This window comes from Lithobates pipiens, unplaced genomic scaffold (assembly GCF_037356315.1).
Source record: "Lithobates pipiens isolate NorthernLeopardFrog02 unplaced genomic scaffold, aLitPip1_a1.2 Scaffold_30, whole genome shotgun sequence".
Lineage (NCBI taxonomy): Eukaryota > Metazoa > Chordata > Amphibia > Anura > Ranidae > Lithobates > Lithobates pipiens.
This window is the reverse complement of record NW_027507791.1, coordinates 10,930,128-10,952,498: the sequence shown is the minus strand read 5'-3', so window position 1 is coordinate 10,952,498 and position 22,371 is coordinate 10,930,128. Positions and strand designations below refer to the sequence as shown.

At 45.8% G+C, this 22,371-nt stretch overlaps 1 protein-coding gene across 4 annotated transcripts in view; it reads left to right on the top strand.

Annotated features, from left to right (window-relative positions):
* The window catches only part of MOK (MOK protein kinase), an 87,162-nt gene that overhangs the window by 8,205 nt on the left and 56,586 nt on the right, over nt 1-22,371 (top strand). For all 4 annotated transcript variants that reach the window (XM_077463696.1, XM_077463695.1, XM_077463697.1 and 1 more), the window contains exons 3-5: nt 3,523-3,612; nt 3,817-3,887; nt 21,867-21,945. In XM_077463696.1, coding sequence (XP_077319822.1) covers nt 3,523-3,612; nt 3,817-3,887; nt 21,867-21,945 — 240 coding nt within the window. The remainder of the gene's footprint in view (nt 1-3,522; nt 3,613-3,816; nt 3,888-21,866; nt 21,946-22,371) is intronic.

Below are 22,371 nucleotides of genomic sequence, written 5' to 3'. Positions count from 1 at the left end.
GGAGATCGCTGGGCGAGCCTTGCATTGTTAGTACAGCGGCTCCAACTGGAGCTGTCAGTTTACAAACTGTAGTGTGTATGGGGCTTAGTAGTTGTTCTGTGGACAGATTCTCCCACCTGAGCTGTGGATCTCTGCAGCTCCTCCAGAGTTACCATGGGCCTCTTGGCTGCTTCTCTGATGAATGCTCTCCTTGCCCAGCCTGTCAGTTTAGGTGGATGGCCATGTCTTGGTAGGTTTGCAGTTATGCCATACTCTTTCCATTTTCGGATGATGGATTGAACAGAGCTCCGTGAGATGTTGAAAGCTTGGGATATTTTTTTATAACCTAACCCTGCTTTAAACTTCTCCCCAACTTAATTCCTGACCTGTCTGGTGTGTTCCTTGGACTTCATGATGCTGTTTGTTCACTAAGGTTCTCTAACAAACCTCTGAGGGCTTCAGAACAGCTGCATTTACTAATCAGGTGAATTCTGAAGGCAATTGGTTCCACTAGATTTTAGTTTGGGGTATCAGAGTAAAGGGGGCTGAATACAAATGCACTCCACACTTTTCAGATATTTATTTGTAAAAAATGTTGAAAACCATTTATCATTTTCCTTCCACTTCATAATTCTGTGCCACTTTGTGTTGGTCTACAATAAAATGCATTTACGTTTTTTGTTGTAACGTGGCAAAATATGGACAATTTCAAGGGGTATGAATACTTTTTCGAGGCACTGTAATAAGGGAAAAATTTAAACTGAGGGACAAAAATAAAAACCTGTCTGAGGTTCTAACCCTTCCTTGCTCCCTCCAAAATGTAATGAAGAATTACAGGAATTCAGCTTCTTTGTAAAAAATGAAGACACTCTATAAGTTAAAGGGGTTGTAAAGGTAAATAAAATAAAAAATAAACATGTCTATACTTAGCGGCCAGGAACCTCCTCTTTTCAGGTCCCCCACCGGCACTCCTGGCCCCTCCTCTCTGTCCAGTGCTCCTGTTTCGTCAGATTAGGCAACCCGTCAGAATTTGTAATGGAAGTGAAGTTCCGTTGCCACAATTTTTTGCTACACCCCGCACTCGTCCACAGTAAGGATACAGTGAGAAGGCGGCAAGTGGACATCTTGTTACCATATTTGCCGGCGTATAAGGCGGCTGGGCATATAAGACGACCCCCTTCCATTTAAAACATTGATTTTGTGCTATACTCACTGTATAACATAACCCCCTCCTGAGTCTGTCAGCCTGCTGGATGTGCGGTAATGCTGTATGTTCAGTAGCTTCGGTAACAGGTAACATACTGTCTCCCAGTATACATACAGTATACAGCGCTGAGCCAATCACGGCGAATGATGTATTCTATTAATGAATACAAAGCCTGCTTGGATTGGCAGAGGCTGTAACATCATCAGCCCGTGCCTTTGACTCTCAAAGCCAATCGGAGCAGGCTACTGCATGTAGCCTGCTTGGATTGGCAGAGGTTGTTATTCCAATCCAAGCAGGCTTTGTATTCATAATAGAATACATCGTTTGCCAGGATTGGCTCAGCAGTGTATACTGTATGTATACAGTATTACCGCACATTCAGCGAGCATCTGGAGGGCTGGCATCCAGTAGGCGGCTTGCGTATGAGACGACCCCCACTTTATACCTGGCGTATAAGATGACCCCCCGCTTTTTGGCCATTTTTTTTATTTTTATTTTTGTGTAAAAGGTCATCTTATACTCCAGAAAATACAGTACACCCATTGGAGCCTTGCACTTCACACTTATTTTTAACCGTAAACTGAGCTTATTTAATGAAATACAGTATTTCTAACATTCATCTGACTGTTTTAGTTGTTGAATTTTTAAAGCAGCGACAAGCCTGCTGATCACACAGGTTTGCTAATCTGACAGAACACTGCTGCTTTGAAAAATCAACATCAAAACAGTCTGACGGAGTTAAAAATACTTGATTTCACTATATAAGCTCAGTTTACTGTGAAATGCAAGACTCCGGTGGGTGTAACAAGATGTCCACTTGCCGCCTTCTCACTGTATCCTTACTGTGGAGGAGTGCAGGGTGTAGCAAGATGGCAGCGACGGAACATCACTTCCGTTACAAAATATCACGGGTCGCCTAATCTGACGAAACACCCCCATGGGAAACCACTTCCTGGGGGGGGGGGCACTCGTGCATGCTCGCAACCGAGTCCCTATGCTGCGTCCATTGACACAGACAGAGGGACTTGGCCCTTGCTCCGTCCTCGCTGGCTTTGATTGACGGCACTGGGAGCCAATGCCCCAGAAACGATCTGCTGACGTGCGCGGCGCTGGATCGAAAGGGGTCTCGGGTAAGTAAACAAGTAAAGAGGGGCTGAGGGGGCAATGCTAACACCTAAACATTTTTTACCTTAAAGCAAGAAATACATTAAGGTAAAAAATGTTTACACTTTACAACCCCTTTTAGGTTCAGCAAGCTGTATGACACCTCCTGGGCTTATCTCTGTTATTTATATATGACAGCTTTATAGTACTCCCGGAAGACATGGGAGAGGTCGCTGATCCTTCTGAGCTCTGGATCTTGAACAGGAGAGTCATTGAAGCTGCTATGCCCACCTCTTCCCCCCCCCCCCCCCTTTCTGAGCACAGAAGCCTTGGTATTATGTGCACACAAAATACCAAGGCTTCTGTAAATGGGCAGCAGAGGGGAGGGGCGGGTATAGCTACTCCTGTGTGTTTCTCTCCTCTCAGATCCCCAGACTCTCCAGCAGAACAATAAACTTGTCAAATGTAAATTATAGCAATAAGCCTAGGAGATGTCATGCAGCTCCTTGGACTTAAAAGAGAAGTATGGGCTTGTTTTTTTTCCCCCCTATTCATACTTAGGTGGATGCAGCATCGGTCCGATGCTGCATCTGTCCCCTGGTGTCTCTACACTGAGAACCGAGCGATCGAACACCATCGATGGCTCGGTTCTCCCGGCTCTTTGAGAGGAGAGCTGCTGACTGTCAATCAGCAGCTGTCCTGCTCTGCTCCTCCATGCTCACTGCAGCGCTGAGCTGTGGAGGGGCAGGGGGTGGCCGTCTCTGAGCGATCCAGTCCAGGCACCTGGTGGATCCAGACTTCCAAAGTCGGGATGACGAGGTGCCTGGACTGAACTTGGTGATGACAGCAGAGAGCGGACTTCAAACTGCCTTCTGCTGAAAACGGGTCACAGGAGTGCAAACTGAATTGCACTCCTGTGACCAATAGGGGAAGCCCAGGCTGGACTTCTCCTTTTAACACACAGTATGCCTTCACCTTTTACAAAGCGGGCCAAAATCCTGGAATTCAGCCTTATGAAAAAAGGTCCACTTGGAGCCAAATCAGTACAAGATGGATTCTGATTCTTTTTTGCCATGCTCACCGCATTATTTAGCAGTTATAATGAAGTAAGCCTATAGGCGTACCTTTTTTATTTATTTATTTTAGCATTTAAAAAAATATATATTTAAAAAAAAAAATGCAACAAAAATCACAATAATGAGAATCTGTTATTATTTATTTTGTTTCTCAAGCACAGAGCAAGTGAATAATTTGAGAGAAATCCAAGCGCTAAGGAGGCTGAGCCCGCACCCTAATATCCTGGCTTTACATGAAGTGCTTTTGTACGTATCCTATTTTTCTGCTTAGTTTCTGTGAAATAATTTCTATTTTTTTGGGGGGGGGGGGGATTCTTGTTGCAAAGCACGTGTATTTTCAATTACATTTGGATCTAAAATGCAGATGATCCTCTTTCACAGTTTGTAGATATGAGTTCTGAGTCACGGTTAATCTTTGTGGATTACTCTGGATGCTTTTCTGTGTTCCAGTGACAGGAAATCGGGATGCCTGGCTCTGATTTGTGAATTGATGGACATGAATATCTACGAGCTGATAAGAGGTAAATGAATCCTTCCATTAGAAGCCTTATCGCGCTGTCCTTCAGCATACCCTATTCCATCTCCTGCTTGCAACAAAGCTCGGCTGCAGGGATTTATGGAAATTCGGCTTTACTTATTACATTTTTGATGCATTTACTTAGATGTAAACACTGGAGGACATTAAAGTGGTTGTAAAGGAAGAAGGTTTTTTTTTTTGTTTTTTTTTTAATCTTAAGGCATTCTATGCCTTATGATAAAATACTTTCTGTGTGAAGCAGCCCCCCTAATACTTACCTGAGTTCTATCTAGATCCAGCGATGTTGCAGGAGTGTCTCGGCTGCCCCGGGACTCCATTGGCTCCCACTACTATCAATCAAAGTCAGTCAGCCAATGAGGAGAGAATAGGGGCAGGCCTGGGCTGTGGCTCTGTGTCTGAAAGGACACAGGGAGCTGTGGCTTGGCTCAGGTGCCCTGATAGCAAGCTGCTTGCTGTGGGGGCACTCGGCAGGATGGATGGGCCGAGAGCGCTGGCAAAGGTCCCGAGAAGAGGAGGGTCTGGGCTGTTCTTTGCAAAACCGCTACACGGAGCAGGTAAGTATAACATATTTGTTATTTTAAAACAAAAAAAAAATAATTAATATCACTTTAAGAATATTGAAAATTACTTTGGAAGTCACTGACATTTTATAGGTTATGTGAGATTTTAGTGATTGGGTTCATATAAGCTTTAAAGCGATTCTAATGCCCCATACACACGGTCGGAAAGTCCAATGGAAAAAGTTAGATCGGATTATGTTGTTAGAAAATCCAATCATGTGTGGGCTCTTTTTCTGTCGGAATTTGGATCTAAAATTTTCCGATAACAAAATACGATCTGACTTTTTCCGATCGTGTGTAGAGAATTCCGATGGACAAAGTGCCACACATGCTCAGAAAAAATTTGGAGACCAAAGCTATTGGCTACTGGCCTCTACCTAGTCCCGTCGTATGTTACGAACGTCACCTCGTTCTGAACGATCGTATTTTCCGACAACTTTGTGCGACCGTGTATAGTAGTTTCGGCCAAAATCCGTCAGAAAAAATCTGACAGATTTTGTGCTCGGAATGTCCGACCGTGTGTATGGGGCAAAGGAGTCAGTTCACACCATAGAATCGCAGTCTACATGCGTTCCGAATGCTTTTTTGCGTACGTGTTTTTTACGCATTTTTGACGCATTCCAGTGCATTTTCCCCCCCTTTTTTTTTTTCTTCACCTTAAATAAGGACGTGTGTTTCAGCGTGTTTTTTTTTTGTGCGTTCCGATGTGTTTTTGATGTGTTTTATCATGTTCCAGGACAGTTTAGTGCAAAGAAAAAGGCAGCATGTTCTGCTGTTCTGTCGGGCTCCCGTGATCGCTCATGACAGTGCGAGTGCCGGGATCTGTGTGTGTGTAAACACAGATTCTGGTTCTCTCAGGGGAGTAGAGATAGATCGTGTGTTCATACTATGTATGAACACCTATGTGTTTCTCTCTCTCTCTCTCCTCCTAGGCCAGTGATGGCAAATCTTGGCACCCCAGATGTTTTGGAACTACATTTCCCATGTACGACCATGCAATTGTCAGTTAAAGCGACGCAGTGCCGTATGGCAAAAAATGGCCTGGTCATTGAGCAGCTAAATCTTCCGGGACTGAAGTGGTTAATAAAGGACATGTCATGCTTACATGCTCTGTGTAATGGTTTTGCACAGAACAGCCTCGATCCTCCTCTTCTCTGGTGCCCTGCCGGCGCTCCTGGCTTCTACCCCTTGACCAATGCCCCCTATAGCAAGCTGCTTGCTATGGGGACACTGGTGTGTGCTTGCTCCCGAGCTCCGCTCCAAGCATCCATAAGACACAGAAATGCAGCTCAGCGCACTCTCCTCATTGGCTCACTGGCCAGTGGGAGCCAATGGCTCCTGCTGCTGGGTCTCAGCCAATGAGGAGAGAGAGACCAGAACAGCTGAGGCTCCCGTGCACATCACTGGATTGAGATGGGGCTCAGGTGAGTAATAAAAGGGGCTGTGAGGGTAGCTGCACACAGAAGGTTTATCACCTTTATCCGCTTAAGGACCACCTCACGCTGATATACGTCGGCAGAATGGCATGGCTGGGCACAATCACGTACCTGTACGTGGCTCTTTAATTGCCCAGCCGTGGGTAGCTTGCGCACCGCCAGCGGCGGGCTCGCAACCCGGTCCTGAGCTCCGTGGCCGCGGGACCCGCCGACCCGATCGCCGCTGGTGTCCCGCGATCGGGTCACAGACGTGAAGAACGAGGAGAGGTCTGTGTAAACAAACCTCTCCCCGTGCTTCCTAGTGTATGTTATAGGGAAAGACGATCAGTGACATCACATACCAAGCCACGCCCTCCAACAGTAAAAAAAAAACACACACGTCACACATAACCCCTCCCCACCCCCTAGTGGTTAACTCCTTCACTGCCAGTGTCATTTACACAGGAATCAGTGAATTTAACCACTTCCCGACCAGCGCACGACGATGTACGTCGACAGCATGGCACGGGCAGGCATATTGGCGTACATGTACGTCCAATATTCGCAGCTCCCGCGCTGGTCGGGACCTCCGTGAGTCCGGTCGCGGGACCCGCGGACTCGATCGCCGCGGGCATCCCCGCGATCGTCTCACGGAGCGGCGGAATGGAGGAAATGCTGTATAAACAACATTTTCTCATTCTGCCTAGCAACTAGTGACGCTGATCTCTGCTCCATGTGATTGGAGCAGAGATCAGTGTACACTAAATGAAAGCCCAACCCCCCCACAGTTAGTAACACACCCCTAGGAACACTTAACCCCTACACTGCCACCCACAGGTTAACCCTTTCACTGCCAGTGTCATTTACACAGGAATCACTGCATTTATATAGCAGTGATTACTGTATAAATGACAATGGTCCCAAAAATGTGTCAAAAATGTCCGATGGGTCCCCGACAATGTCGCAGTCACAATAAAAATCGCAGATCGCCGCCATTACTAGTAAAAAAAAAAATAATAAAAAATTATTAATAAAAATGCTATAAAACTATCCCTATTTTGTAAACGCTATAACTTTTGCGCAAACCAATCAATAATCGCTTATTGTGATTTTTTTTAACCAAAAATATGTAGAAGAATACGTATCGGCCTAAATTGAGGGAAAAAAATGTTTTTTTATATATTTTTGGGGGATATTTATTATAACAAAAAGTAAAAAATAATGCGTTTTTTTTAAAATTGTCGCTCTATTTTTGTTTATAGCGCAAAAAATAAAAACCGCAGGGGTGATCAAATACCACCAAAAGAAAGCTCTATTTGTGGGAAAAAAGGACGTCAATTTTGTTTGGGAGCCACGTCGCACGACCGCGCAATTGTCAGTTAAAGCGACGCAGTGCCGAATCGCAAAAAGTGGTCTGGTCTTTGACCAGCAAATTGGTCCGGTCTGAAAGTGGTTAAAGAGGAAGTAAGCCCTGATGAGTTTACTTCCTCTTTCATTCCCTGCAAAGGCAAAGCATAATGGACTACTATGCATCGCAAAGTAGCCCATTATGTGTCACTTACCTGACACAGGAGCCAGCGAAGTCGCCGCTGTCCCCTGTAGTCCGCCGCATCCATCTTGTTGGTGGGGTCTCGCAGCTCCGCCGCTGTCATTCGGCGAAGCCGCGATGACGTCACTCCCGCGCATTCGCACGGGAGCCGACACGCGCGGCAGCTCCGTCGCTGAGAATGCCGCGCTCAGTGCGCCTGTTCGGGCAAATATCTCCTAAACCATATAGGTTTAGGAGATATTGCTTGGACCTACAGGTAAGCCTTAATCTAGGCTTACCTGTAGGTCAAAGTGGTTTGTAAGGGTTTACAACCACTTTAAATAGCGCTGATTGCTGTATAAATGACAATGGTCCCAAAAATGTGTCAAAAATGTCCGATGTGTCTGCCATAATGTAGCAGTCACAATAAAAATTGCTGATCGATGCCATTACTAGTAAAAAAAATAATTAATAAAAATGCTATAAAACTATCCCTTATTTTGTAAATGCTATAACTTTTGCGGAAACCAATCAATAATCGCTTATTGCGATATTTATTATTATTATTTATTATAGCAAAAAGTAAAAAATATTGAATTTTTTTCAAAATTTTCGCTTTATTTTTGTTTATAGTGCAAAAAATAAAAACCACAGAGGTGATCAAATACCACCAAAAGAAAGCTCTATTTGTGGGGAAAAAAGGACGTCAATTTTGTTTGGGAGCCACGTCGCACGACCGCGCAATTGTCAGTTAAAGCGAAGCAGTGGCGAATCGCAAAAGGGGCCTGGTCCTTTGGCTGCAAATTGGTCCGGGGCTTAAGTGGTTATACATAGAATGCTTGAGGCTTGGTTTACACCTAATGCTGATGCGGCCCCCAGCAGGGGTCCTGGTTCACTGTTTCAGGTCCAATTTCAAGCCAAATTTTGGGCTAAATTTGGACCTGAAATGGATCAAAAGACACATGGGGCTCCTGTGGAAATTCGCGCTGGAGCTGCATCGGAGATATGTGATCCGGCTCTATATCTCCTGCTATTGCAAATTGGAATTCGCGAAAGTGTGAACCCGGCCTAAAGGTAAAAAACCTTCAGCCTTTACAACCACTTTAAATCAGAATACCTTCCCTTCAGTCTTGTAAAGTTGTACAGGCTCCTTGCTTCTTCTGAATTTGTTTACGCTGATTTCACAGCACACTGTGAGCTTCTTACAATGTGAAGTCTACATAAAAACAGAATGCAATGATTTGAAAATCTCATAAGCCCATATTTTATTTACAAAAGAAAACACAAAATGTTTAAACTGGAAAATGTACCGTTTAAAAAAAAAAAGTAATTTTGAAATTGATGGCGGCAACACGTCTACAAAAAATTGGGCCAGGGCCACGTTTATAGCGCCTCCTCTTCTTTCTTCTTGCCCTTTTATTTATTTATTTTAATTTAAATTTTTTATTTTTCAAACTTTTTATTAGGCATTTGAAATTTTAAGATACAAAACAAAGCCTATTGGGCATACCCAGGCTTATACAGTCCACATAGAAAAAGCATAAAGAGATAAAAACAAAACCCAAAAACGGTGCTTAGCACAACTTTCCACTTGGCAACCAAGGTATCTGTTTGGATACAGCTCATTGGCATACACGATACATGACCAAGGATGACATCAAACTTTCTCCACCATTCAGGTGTTTTTCAAAGGGTCAAAAGAATAAGGGTAAGGAGATAGGAAAAATCACATTGAAGTATTTGCAGAGGGCTTTGTTAGCCCCCTCTTCTATTAACAAAGCTCTGTAAATGCCTGAGAACTGAGGAGACTGGTTCCTGGAGTTTTGGGAGAGGAATGTTGTCCCATTCTTGCCGGATATAGGATTCGAACAGTCCTGGGTCCTCTTTGTCATATTTTTCATTTCAAGGTGCGCCAAATATTTTCAATTGGTGAAAGGTATGAACTGCAGGCCAGTTAAGCACCCGGACTCTTCTACTACAGAGCCATGCTGTTGTCATAGATGCAGTATGTGGTTTAGCATTGTCCTGCTGAAATATGCAATATGGAAAAGACGTAGTCTGGATGGGTGCATATGCTGCACTAAACCTGGATATTTCTTTCAGCGTTGATGATGCCTTTCCAGATGTGCAATCTGCCCATTCCATACGCACTAATACACTCCAATACCAGCTGAGATGCAGGCTTTTAAACTGAACATTGATAACAAGCCAGAAGGTCCCTCTCCTCTTTAGTCTGGAGGACGGGACATCCATGGTTTGCCAAAAAGCATGTCAAATTTAGATTTCTGACCACAGAACAGTTTTCCACTTTGCAACAGACCATTTTCAAGTGGGAGTAAACTTCAATGCATGACTTTTATCAATAGGTAAGCCTATAATAAGGCTTACCTATAGGTAATGTAAATATCTCCTAAATGTGTACCGTCTAGGAGATCTTTACTGTACATGCAGTCAGTGACATCACTGGCCAATGTGCTCTGAAGGAACGGCCACCCGTGCCGTTTCTTCAGAGCCCCGTGCCGTGACAGGTGGCTCCCGCACGCATGCGCAGGAGTGACATCATCATGAGTCCAGCCAGTCACAGAGCCTGAGACCGCGAACCCGAAAGCAAGATGGGTGAAGGTGGAAGCGGCTTCCAGATCTGACATCTCAGCATGAGAGGGCTTTGTTTTAAGGTAAGTTTAACATAATGTGCTAGTATGCGATGCACACTAAGCCTTTACCTTGCAGGGTAACAAAAAAAATCCAGTGGTGTACAACTGCTTTAAATGAGTTACTCTATCCCTGTGAACAAGCCCACTGGGGTGAAATGCTCTTAGGGAGTGTGGGCTTCTGTGGATGGAGAGGAGACAGCATGTACTAAGATAATGATGTATCGGGGCGTGGCCTAGGTGGTCATGTGAGCGGACGTCTTTCTGAGCAGCTCCGTCTTCTCCCGCTACAATCCTGCTCCATCCTGGGTTAATCCCGCACCGATCGCTGACCGAAAGACACCGACTGCACCGGAGGACCCCCCCGCTTCCCTGGCAGGTGATATCGGCGGATGGGCAAGCGCAGAAGGCAGCCGCCGGCGCGAATGTCTGCGCACACACGCTCGGGCCAAGATGGCCGCCGGACCACCACCGCGGAGCACTGTGATTCTCCGGCCTCCACGCCGGATCTCTTTGGGGAATCCTCTCCGCCGTCCTCCCCGGGACACCCGGACCCCCCGATCCTGGAGTCACAGATCTCGGAGGGAGAGGAGGCGGAGGCGAGTGGCCGGGATCCGACGCTTGCCGATGTGCTGCACACCATTAAGGTAAACCATGTGGCTCTAATGGGGACTGTGGCTGAAATAAGAAGTGACTTTACATTGCTGAGACAGGATGTTCAGAAAATACGCGGAAGGGTGGATGAGACTGAGAAACGTATTAGTGACTTGGAGGATGCAGTTGACCCTATCTGGCCTAAACTTAATACGGCGGGGGGTAAAATTGCCTCCCTGGAAAACAAGATGGACGACCTCGAGAACCGCCTCAGACGTAACAACCTGAGGCTGGTGGGCCTTCCTGAGCGGGTAGAGGGGTCTGACCCAGTGGCCTTTTTGGAAAGTTGGCTTGAGCAGGAATTTGGCCGTGACACCCTGTCCCCCTGCTTTGTGATAGAACGGGCTCACAGAGTCCCGGGCAGACCTCTCCCTGCGGGCAATCCACCACGTACCATGGTAATTAGGTTGCTGAACTACAGAGACAGAGACGCTATACTACGGGCGGCCAGAGTGAAAGGCAGCTTGAAGATCAATAATGCTGCTGTGTCACTGTATCCGGATTATTCTGTGGCGGTTCGCAACCAACGGGCACAATTTCAGTCTGTTAAACGCAAGCTGAGAGAACACGCAGTGAAGTATTCTATGATATTCCCGGCTACCCTACGTATTGTATATCAGGAGAAGGTTCTTTTCTTCCAGTCACCCAAGGACGTCCTTACATGGTGGGAATCCCTGCCCCAACCCCCTCAAGATCCTGCCTGAAGGATAATGGCCTGGATGGTTATCATTCTATTTTTTTCCTTGCCCCCCCTTTTTTCTTTTTTGCAACTGCCTCGGTCAGGGAGGCGGATCTCTGCGGCTCTTATTGAAACATGTTGGGACTAACCAGATTTATTTTTGTGTTGCGGGACTCTTTTTCTCCTCCATTTTTTGGATGAGTACCTGGGAGCTGCTCCAGGCAGAACGATTTTGAGCCACATTGTGGTGAGGTTATCTAGTTGTGGATAATTGCATGGCTATCAGGCCATGCGCCCCACGCATGGCCCCAGTTTTGGGTACAAGCCCGCTCCATTTCCGTGGGAGCAGGGCAGGGTTGTTGCTGCTACTTGGCAGCCCTTTATTTGTTGTCTGTTGTATGGGTGAGATGTGTGTGGTGTGTGGTTGGATGGGAGTAAGTCTGTGTCACCTGTCCCCCTGGAGGTACTGTGGCTCTGGCTGTCTGGTGAGGGATGGTTTTGGGGTTCCTGGGCGGGCTACACCCGCTTGTTCACGTTCTTGTACACTATTCCCAGCCCGTACATGGCTGAGGTAAACATATGCTCCTGGAATGTTCGGGGGCTAAATTCTAAATTTAAACGTGCACTGGTGTTTGAGCAGATTAAACGACTGCACCCGCATATTCTTTGTCTGCAGGAGACTCATCTGGTGGGCTCAAAAATCCTTTCGTTAAAAAAGTGTTGGGTGGCTCATAACTTTCATTCCACTTACTCCAACTATGCTCGTGGGGTGGCCATCTTAATACGAAAGGGGTTACAGTTTGAGTGCCATCAGGTGGTCTCGGACCCCGGGGGTCAATTTTTAGTATTACATGCCACGGTGCTAAGAACTCCTGTCATTCTGGTCACAATCTATGTTCCTCCGCCAGCCACGGCCACGGTATTCTCCGCTCTGAGTACTAAGTTGTCAATGTTACCTGTTTGCCCTACGTTTATTGTGGGTGATTTCAACTCGGTGCTACAGCCTGATCTGGATCGGTTGAAACCACATGGAAGCGAATCAAGAATGTTTAGTAAATGGTGTGAGGCCTATGGATATGTTGATATTTGGCGTTGGAAATTCCCGGGGGTAAAGGTATTCTCATGTCAATCCAAAACGTATGGCTCTTTGTCCAGACTGGACTATGCATTGGCCACCGGGAGTTTCCTGCCGGTCGTCAGGGCGATTAAATATATCTCTCAAACAGTTTCGGATCACTCACTACTGCAGGTTACCCTTTCCCTGGGGCACTGCCCTACATTTAGGGTGTGGAAACTTAGTCCCTTGTGGGTGTCCACACCGGGGATACAAGAGGCCATTCCCTCAGATATGTCAGACTACTGGTCCACGAACATTGGCACCACGACAGCGGGACCTACCTGGGATGCCTTTAAGGCGGTACTGCGCGGTTCGTACATTTCCCGTATTAAGCATCATAGACGAGCGGGGAGGGCCCAACAACTGGATCTTGAACGTTCCCTTGAGGAGGCTAAACGTAGACATATACTCAACCCGACTGAGACCACTCGAGGTGACCTGACGAATGCCCACAAGCTGTTACAGTTACATCTTGTGGACACGACTAAAATACAACAACTACACCTGACAGCAAAACTACACGAACACGGGGGTAAGAATGGGAGGCTGTTAGCCTTCCTCGCTCATACGGATTATCTGGATAGTTCCATCTCTGCCATACAACTGCCCAATGGTTCTACTACTGAAGACCCGGGGGCGATAAATCAGGAATTTACCTCATACTACAGCGAACTTTATGACGATCCGGTGCCCCCATCGGAGGCTACATTTCAGGGTTTTTTCTCATCGTTGGTGTTTCCTGGACTGGAGGAGGACCAACGAGATCTCCTTGAGCAGGAGATTACTCTTGAAGAGGTGGAGGCAGCGATAGGTTCCCTACCGCCTTCGAAGGCCCCCGGCCTTGACGGTATCCCTTCGGCATGGTACCAGACCTATACTGAGTTGGTAGCCCCTAAGCTACTCCTTACGTACAGAGCGTCTTTGAACATGGGATCTCTTCCTGACTCCATGAATGAAGCCCTGATAGTGGTTTTGCCCAAGCCGGGCAAGAACAAATTGCTATGTGAGTCCTACCGTCCTATTTCCCTCCTAAACCACGACGCAAAATTTTTGGCCAAGATATTGGCTCTTCGATTGCAAAAGGTTATACTCTCATTAATCTCGCCAGATCAGGCTGGGTTTATGCCTGGACGTAGCACTTTTGACAATATACGCAGATTATATCTACATATCCATAGAGCATGTAGGGATAAACAAAGTGGTTTGGTACTGTCCTTAGATGTGTTAAAGGCATTTGATACGGTGCGTTGGTCATTTTTGTGGGAGACAATGGCTAACATGGGCTTTGGCCCACTATTTACAAAATGGGTCCGCCTGCTATACGCTAAGCCGAGTGCGCGGGTGAGAACTAACAGAGATGTCTCATCACCATTTCGGCTGTTTAGGGGGACTAGACAGGGTTGTCCCCTGTCCCCGCTCCTGTTCGCCATCGCCATAGAGCCCCTGGCCCTGGCGGTGCGGCAGGCTTCGGGGATAGGGGGCATCCGAGTAGGATTACTGGAGGAAAAGATATCTTTGTATGCTGATGATGCCTTGATTTATTTGGATGGTAAGGAAGGCTCCTTTCATGGTCTCATGCGGGTGGTTGAGGAATTTGGTGATGTGTCTGGTCTGAGGGTAGGTTGGGACAAGTCAATAGCTTTCCCCATTGGCCCGCGCTGCTCCTATGATTACTTGACCGCGTCTAAACTTCAGACGTCCCAGTCATTTAAATATCTGGGCATTCAGATACATAATGAGCTCCCCAAATATGAAGCCTTGAATATTACCCCAATCACAAAACAGATGGTTGACAGACTTCAAGCGTGGGCAACTCTCCCTCTCAACTTGATAGGTCGTATTAACATCTTTAAGATGATATTCCTCCCAAAATTTCTATACTGTTTTCGAGCTGCCCCGGTCTATCTCCCAAAAAAGGTATTTATGAACATAGAATCCAGTGTGTCCTCCTTTATCTGGCAAAACTCCCATCCGCGATTTGCCAAGACATCTTTACAATCCCCTAAATCGAAAGGAGGCCTGGCCCACCCGAACCTTGGCAAATATTTCCTTGCCTCCCAACTGACATATATATATGATTGGTTGCATTCCAACCCCCAGCCCCCCTCCGCCATTCTCATGTCAATCCTTCATGCCCCGTTTGACTCGGTTAATGACGTGCTGCACAGAGCCCTACATTCTAGATGCTCTAGATTCTCCCCTATGGCGGTGGGTCTACTGGCCTGGAGAGAGGGAGAGAAACTTCTTTCTATTTCTACCCCGGGCAGGTCACCACAAACACCGATATGGGACAATCCCAGTGTACCTGAATTACAGGGGCACCCGGACTCCCAATGGTGGGCTAGGCTGCATGTTCTGCGCCTGTCCCACATCATCAAGGGAAATGAGTTTGAATCCTTTGAAAACTTACGGGGTACCTTTTCAATAGATAATAAATTTTTCTACAAGTATCTACTTCTTAGACATGCCATTAGGGCGCAGTTTGGTTCCTTGCACATAGAGCTTCAGGAGTCCCCTATGGAGGACCTAATGTCTTACCCGGATCTTACTAAACAGGTTACAACTTTTTATGATCACCTCTCCAGGGTAGGAGCAGACCCATTTTGCAATTCCTTTGTGAAGTGGAAGCGTTTGATACCTGCCCTGGTAGAGGAGGGGTGGGAGGAAACTACTGAAACCTGCTTCCAGGATATTATCAGCACTTCCGACCAATATGTTCAGTTTAAGTTTATTCATCAGCTGCACTACACACCGGCTAGACTGGCTAGAATGGGTTTGAGAACTGAGGCCTTGTGTCCTAGATGTACTCACGATAATGCTGATCTATTTCATATGTTTTGGAGTTGTCCTGGACTAAATGTGTATTGGACGGACCTGTTTACATTTTTCGATGATCATCTTGCTCTCCCGGTGCCTCAAACCCCTGAGGTGGGGCTGCTGGGTATATTGAATGACTTTGTCCACAGGGCGTCAAAACGGACTCTTCTGCGTACCATTTTATTTTATGCACGTAAAGTGATCTTATTGCACTGGAAAGACAATGTTCCTCCCAAAATTCAATCACTGTATGGTATTATTAATGGTGAACTCCCTAAATTTAAAATAGTGTATAAACACAGAGCTTGCTTGAAAAAGTTCCATAAGGTGTGGCAACCATGGTTGGATGTTTCTGGTTCATTTTGGGGGACGGTCCTGTCCTCGCAGGACCCCCTGGGGGGGCTGCGGGGGTAGGGCCGGAGGTTTGGGCTTTGTGGATGGTGGTCCCTGGTATGGGGGGGGGGGAACGAAACAGGGTGGTAAATTGTTACTGTGTGACCTTATATGGCAGCTATTTATGTTGAAATGATACTGCAGAGGGGGACGGTGACAGGTGTGAGTGTGATGGGTGTGTGTGCGCGAATGTTGGCATGTCTGTTTTCGTAGCTTTGTTTTGTTGGGGTTTCTCTGTGTTTTTGCATATAATGGTAGCAGTTTGGTTTACTGCAACGAGGCGTCTTTATTGTTGCCTCTGTATTCACCTCTGGAGAGATACTCCTTGACTTATGTACTGTTTGCCTTATATGCTGTCTGTATGTTCAAAAATATCTTAAAATAAACACCTTTTAAAAAAAAGATAATGATGTATCAAGATGACATAATGACGAAATGTGACTTTCATCTTCATACTCGCGGCTGCTCTTGCTATATAATCATTACAGCAGTAGAAGCAAAAGCGTTAAGGGACAACTGGTGCTTTGGTGCCCTTTAAAGCATGCATTCACCCCTCTGAGCGGAGTCCTCCTGGTCTAGGCCTATCTCTGTCCCCTTTCAGCGATTTTCACATACAGCCCTGCCCAGAGCCACCAGCCTTTCTTCCGAAGGATTTCCTGCTGGGTCCTCTTCATCTACTTTAAAGTGCGGTTCACGTATATGTGTATTGGATGCGTTTTGAACTGCGTCTGTTTCGTATAACATGTGAACCAGACTGGCTTTATGTGGACCCAGTTCACATTTATGTGGACCAGTTGCGGTGCAAATTAAAAACGGTCCTATGCTTTTTTTTTTTTTATATAATTTTTTTTTTTTTTTTTGCCTGGTTCAGGTGCATTTTACTAAACCCTCCGGTGCCACAATTAGCACCTTCGGGGGGGGGTTGGTGGCACAGGATATCTGTCTCAGGTATCCTGTTCCCATTTCCCTGGCCCCCGACATCACTGCGGGGCTCCCTTCTCCTCCTCCCTGTCACCGGGCCAGTAGGAGAGAGGAGCGGGGGCCTCGGGCATATGCAGCAGGGTTCCCGGAGTGAAGCCACAAGGCTACATTGCCGGGTACCCTTACTCACAGTGGTGGCAGCAGCACCCGACGGCTGATGAAAACATCAGCTGCGGTGCTGACATCGCAGGACTCCAGGACACGTAAGTGTCCTATTGTTAAAAGCCAGCAGCTGCAGTATATGTAGCTGCTGGCTTATAATTTTTTATTTTTTGGGGGCGGAACACTGCTTTAAGGCTTGTAGGAGGAGTTTTTTCATCTGACTTTGCTATGAGAATGCAAGACCCCTGACCCTGTCTGGACAGTTCTGATCAGGCTCTGTGCTGATCACATGCACCCTCCCAAAAAAATAAATAAAAAAACCCTCTCTAGCCATACACACAAAACTGGACATGTGCCGAGTGTTTCTTAGGGCTCAGAAGGTGGATTCAGGAAAGAATGGGAGGATCAGAAAAAACATGATCAAACAACCTTTATACTCAATGCAGAAGATTAACCCCTTAGGTTCCACAGCGAGTATAGCAAGCATGCTTTACTACATATACAGACTGATTTTACTGTTGTGCGTTTAGTAACACTTTAAGTGTCAACCTCGCACCTGCTGAAAGGAAAACGCGTCGGACTCTGCACAGAAACCGGCCCCACATATACATGAACTGAGCCTAACTGTAGATTGTTTGGTTACTATGAGTTTCTGTGCTTTACACAATCCTATTACACACCCCAACATTTCTATACCGCATAACGCTATAAGTGACAAGAACAAAGCTTTGCTTATGTCATGCCACGTTCCATTCTGTTGCTATGTACAGAACAGCTGCGGAGTAAAGAGATCTGAATTCCCTGTATGTACATGTTTATCCTGGAAACCTGAAAGCTTTGTGGGGAGATCGTAATGACGGCGCTCTCTGCTCCTCTCTGATTATTTGCTCCGAGAACAGGGAAGTACCTTGTGAGTTAATCATTCACTCATTTTACTTGTGAATGGAGCTTTTATATTCAATAGCTCTATTTTTTATTACACCGTGCATAGAGAAAGCTTTTTATTATTGACTGTGCAAGTACATAAGAAATGCTTTCCATTTTCCAAAGATAACATTATGCTGGCTTTTACAGCATCTTCTGCAATTTAAACAATGTGCAGTGCCGTACCTCCCTACTTTTCTGAGATGAGAAGGATGGACACCTTGGATGCCGGGATCCTGGGATTTATTCCAGCTAATTTTATGCAAAAACATCTCCGTTATTTCCTGGACACAGTGGACAGACCTAAGGACTTGACATGGGAAGGGGTTCACTAGCTGACCTCATTAGCATGCACCATGCATCTGACCTCCCCCCCCCCCCCAGCACATCACTACCACTCACTTCATCAGGTCTTTGTTTTTCCAATGCAATCAGTGAATACCGTTCTCACTAAATACACAGCCATAGCTTGTTCATTTGGAGGAATGTGAATGAGCTGAGTGATCAGATATCAGCCTATGTGGATCAGAGCTGTAGTATTAAAAACAGAAGCATGTCATAGGTTCTGTAAAGCTCACTATACAATCTGATTGTACAATCTCCTTCAGTGAATGGATAGATAGGCGGGTCCTCCTATTCCATAGTTCTGGTAAATCTAAAGGAAATTATACAGAGAATGTACAATCAGATTGCATAGTGTATGGGCAGCTTTATACGAGTACATAGGAGGGAGCTTTTGAGCATTTTCACTCATCATGCATAGGGTAGCCCTACGCTCCACAATCGCCTCAAAGAAGCTCTAGAATTTTTTTTTTTTTTTGGAGTCAATCGTGGTGCATTTTTACAATGCTTTTTGGTGTGTTTTGTGGCATGTTTCTGAAACTCACAGCAAACCACGCATTTTCTGTGTGGTTTGCCCTTCATTTGAAAACACACAGATGTGAATAGAACAACGTGAGCAAGGAAACAAAAAGCCTTCTAATAAACAACTAGTTTGAAGCTGAATAGAGCCATCTTGGAGCATATGGTATATACTCAGGTGTATGTAAAACAGGGATCCAGCGCTCAATGGGTTGTAAATGTAGCCCAAAATGAATAAAAAAATCTTTTGATAATGAATAATTTTATTCAAAATATGCGGCTGAATAAAAACAGTCCAGTTCAATCATGTTTAAAAAAAATACTGGAAAAAAGGCTTACAAGGTCACTATCATTGATCATTGATGATAATGACCTTGTAAGCCTTTTTATTCAGTATTTTTTTTAAACATGATTGAACTGGACTGTTTTTATTCAGCTGCACATTTTGAATAAAATTATTCATTACGCAAAGATTTTTATTCATTGTGGACTACATTTACAGTCCATTGAGCGCTGGATCTCTGTTTTACATTGCTTTATCCGTATTCACCAGTTATGGTTGTTTACAGCAGCACTGGGTTTGACACCTCTCTCCGCTGACTTTTATTCCCCTGGCTCTGATTGTTACACATGATTTGTGTTTATTTTTTTATTTTTTTTTTTTCTCTCTCTCTCTCTCTCTCTCTCTCTCTCTCTCTCTCCTCTCCCTCTCCCTCTCCCTCTCCCTCTCCCTCTCCCTCTCCCTCTCCCTCTCCCTCTCCCTCTCCCTCTCCCTCTCCCTCTCCCTCTCCCTCTCCCTCTCCCTCTCCCTCTCCCTCTCCCTCTCCCTCTCCCTCTCTCTCTCTCTCTCTCTCTCTCTCTCTCTCTCTCTCTCTCTCTCTCTCTCTCTCTCTCTCTCTCTCTCTCTCTCTCTCTCTCTCTCTCTCTCTCTCTCTCTCTCTCTCTCTCTCTCTCTCTCTCTCTCTCTCTCTCTCTCTCTCTCTCTCTCTCTCTCCCTCTCTCTCTCTCTCTCTCTCTCTCTCTCTCTCTCTCTCTCTCCCCTCTCTCTCTCCTCTCTCTCTCTCTCTCTCTCTCTCTCTCTCTCTCTCTCTCTCTCCCCTCTCTCTCTCTCTCTCTCTCTCCCCTCTCTCTCTCTCTCTCTCTCTCCCCTCTCTCTCTTTCTCTCTCTCTCCCCTCTCTCTCTTTCTCTCTCTCTCCCCCCACCTCTCTTTCTCTCTCTCTCCCCCCACCTCTCTTTCTCTCTCACTCCCCTCTCTGTCCTCTCTCTCCTCTCTCTCCCCCTTTCTGATCCCTCTCTCTCTCACCCAGTTTTTATTGAAGATACATCAACATACATTGCCAACTGTACATATCAATGTAAAGCCCAGCGGAAACACACCTGCCACTGAAGTCAATGTTAACAAACCAATAAGGTTAATAATACAGTAAGCAAGTCAACTTGCCTAACCAGAGGAATTCGTTTTACACCATACTTAGAAACAAACTATCCCCTCTCAAGTAGTCTAGCAATATACCCTGCAGAAATACACCTAACTAGCCAGAATTGAGCCTAAGTAGCCTATCCATGGTCAAATCCACTGGAGGAAGCCCTGGAACATCCAACTATGGTGCCCACAACTTCTCAAATATATGCACATTTCCCCCATGTTGGTATATCATCTTTTCCACTGTTAACAGCTCACCAATATTCTTGACCCACTCCCTCACAGTAGGGGGAACCTCCAACTTTCAATATACCATGATCAGTTTGCATGCCTGGAACAAAGCTCTAAGGATAGCCTCCCTGGTATACACTTCCCAGTCATACTCCAATATACCCAATAAACAGGTCTATGGGAAGGACCACCTGAAATACAGAATTGATCCTATGTACCACCCCTGCCCAGTAGGAATTAAGTTTCGGGCACCGCCACAAAAGGTGTATTAGGTCACCATGTTCCCTTTTACACCTTGTGCAAGTAGAGTTTGTTCAAAGGCCCATCAAGTGGAGCCTGTGAGGAGTAGAATACACCCTTAGAAGGATATACAGTTGAGTTAACCTTTGCAAAACATTTAATGAGCACATGACCACGGCCAGAGACTTCCCTAGTTCATCCCTCCACCTTTCCAAATTTGTAAATAAAATGGTTTTTGCAATGTAAACAAATCGTGGCTCAGTGGCGGCCCGTGCATTACGGGCTCCACCCCCTCTCTCCAGCCACTCCTCTATCACCAATAGACAGATTCATGCATTGCATGAATCTATCTATCTATGGCCGTTTATGAATCACCTGATTAGAGCCACTCAACTGTGTTACAAAAGCGAATGAATATTTGCTTTTCCTAACGCTAAACCGCACACTAAACACTAAACTGCCTCTCCACCAATCAGGTGCTCAGGTCTGTTACCTGTCACCTGATTGGCTGAAACATCTAGCGCCGCTATTGGACGCCTATCAGGATGGGAGATGAGGATGGCAGGAGACGCATGGAGGACCCAGCTCGTTGCCGTCACCCGCTGCCCCACAAAGACAGGGTACGTGCCGGGCAGACGGCAAGCGGGCAGGGGTCACACTGGCAGAAAATGATGGGCACAGTGGCTGGATTTAATGGACACAGTGGCAGCGTTTGAGGGCACAGTGGCAGCGTTTGAGGGCACAGTGGCAGCGTTTGGGGGCACAGTGCCAGCTTTTTATACAGTGGCTGCAATTGATGGCACAGTGGCAGCGTTTGAGGGCACAGTGGCAACAGTTGATGGCACAGTGGCTGCAATTGATGATTTTTTTTTCAAAATGTCAAAAATTTGGAGCACCAACCGCCACTGCCGTGGCTATTAGGAGGGACTGTATATAGCTTTCTGAAAATAGCAGCCTGCCCTAGGTAATGCCCAAGTGATGGAATCCCATGAATGAAAGGGGTAGGTCAGACTGTCAAGCTGGGGTAGAGGGTGCTGGATGTCCTTCAGCCAGGAAATGAGGTCGGGCTCTGTCTGACTTGTTGCAGCTTCTAATGCACATTCTGAGAAGCTCACCATATGCAATGAAATCAGAGTAATCAATTTCAGTCCAGAAGAGGAGTCGGTACAACAGACTGAAGAGAAGGCTGGTGTGCAGTTTTATGTTTTGCACAAAGTGAACACCTTCTTACACACAAGCCAAATTCTAAATACTTCATATTTTGTTTGTATTCTTCATGATGTTTTTTAAAATTTTTAAGTAGTACAGGTTTGTGTCAGTAAGGATTTTGTTTCAGAGATGTCACCAGAGCTGCTTCTGATTCTTATTTTGCTTTCATCTTGCAGAACGAAGACACCCGTTATCAGAGAATAAAATCCGCAATTATATGTACCAGCTGTGCAAATCCCTGGAACACATTCACAGGTAGGCACTGGATTTTATTAGTTACTTAGAAGTCAGGCTTGTACATCCAGTATGAGGTAGATGAGCTGTACTTTGTGTCCTTTGGGATTCCTGCCCAAAAAAAGCAATCTCAGATATTACTTGTTATATAACCATAACATAAGTAACCTATTACCTGTAACTTTCCATCTCCTTCCAGGTGCCTCTTCTGGTTGAACAGGACTAATATCTCTAGAGCTGGTATTATGTTCTGGATGGTATAGTGGCAAAAGCAATGGCTCATGGGAAACATTGTGACTTAAAGATTACTGTTAGTTTATCTATATCAGCCATTCTCTAACAGGGCTCATCCATAAGTTGCAAGGGTTGTGATTGATTGATTTCCCATGTGGTGGTGCCTGCATAGTTCTGTGTTCAACAACTGGCAGAGCCAAAATTCTTTCCACT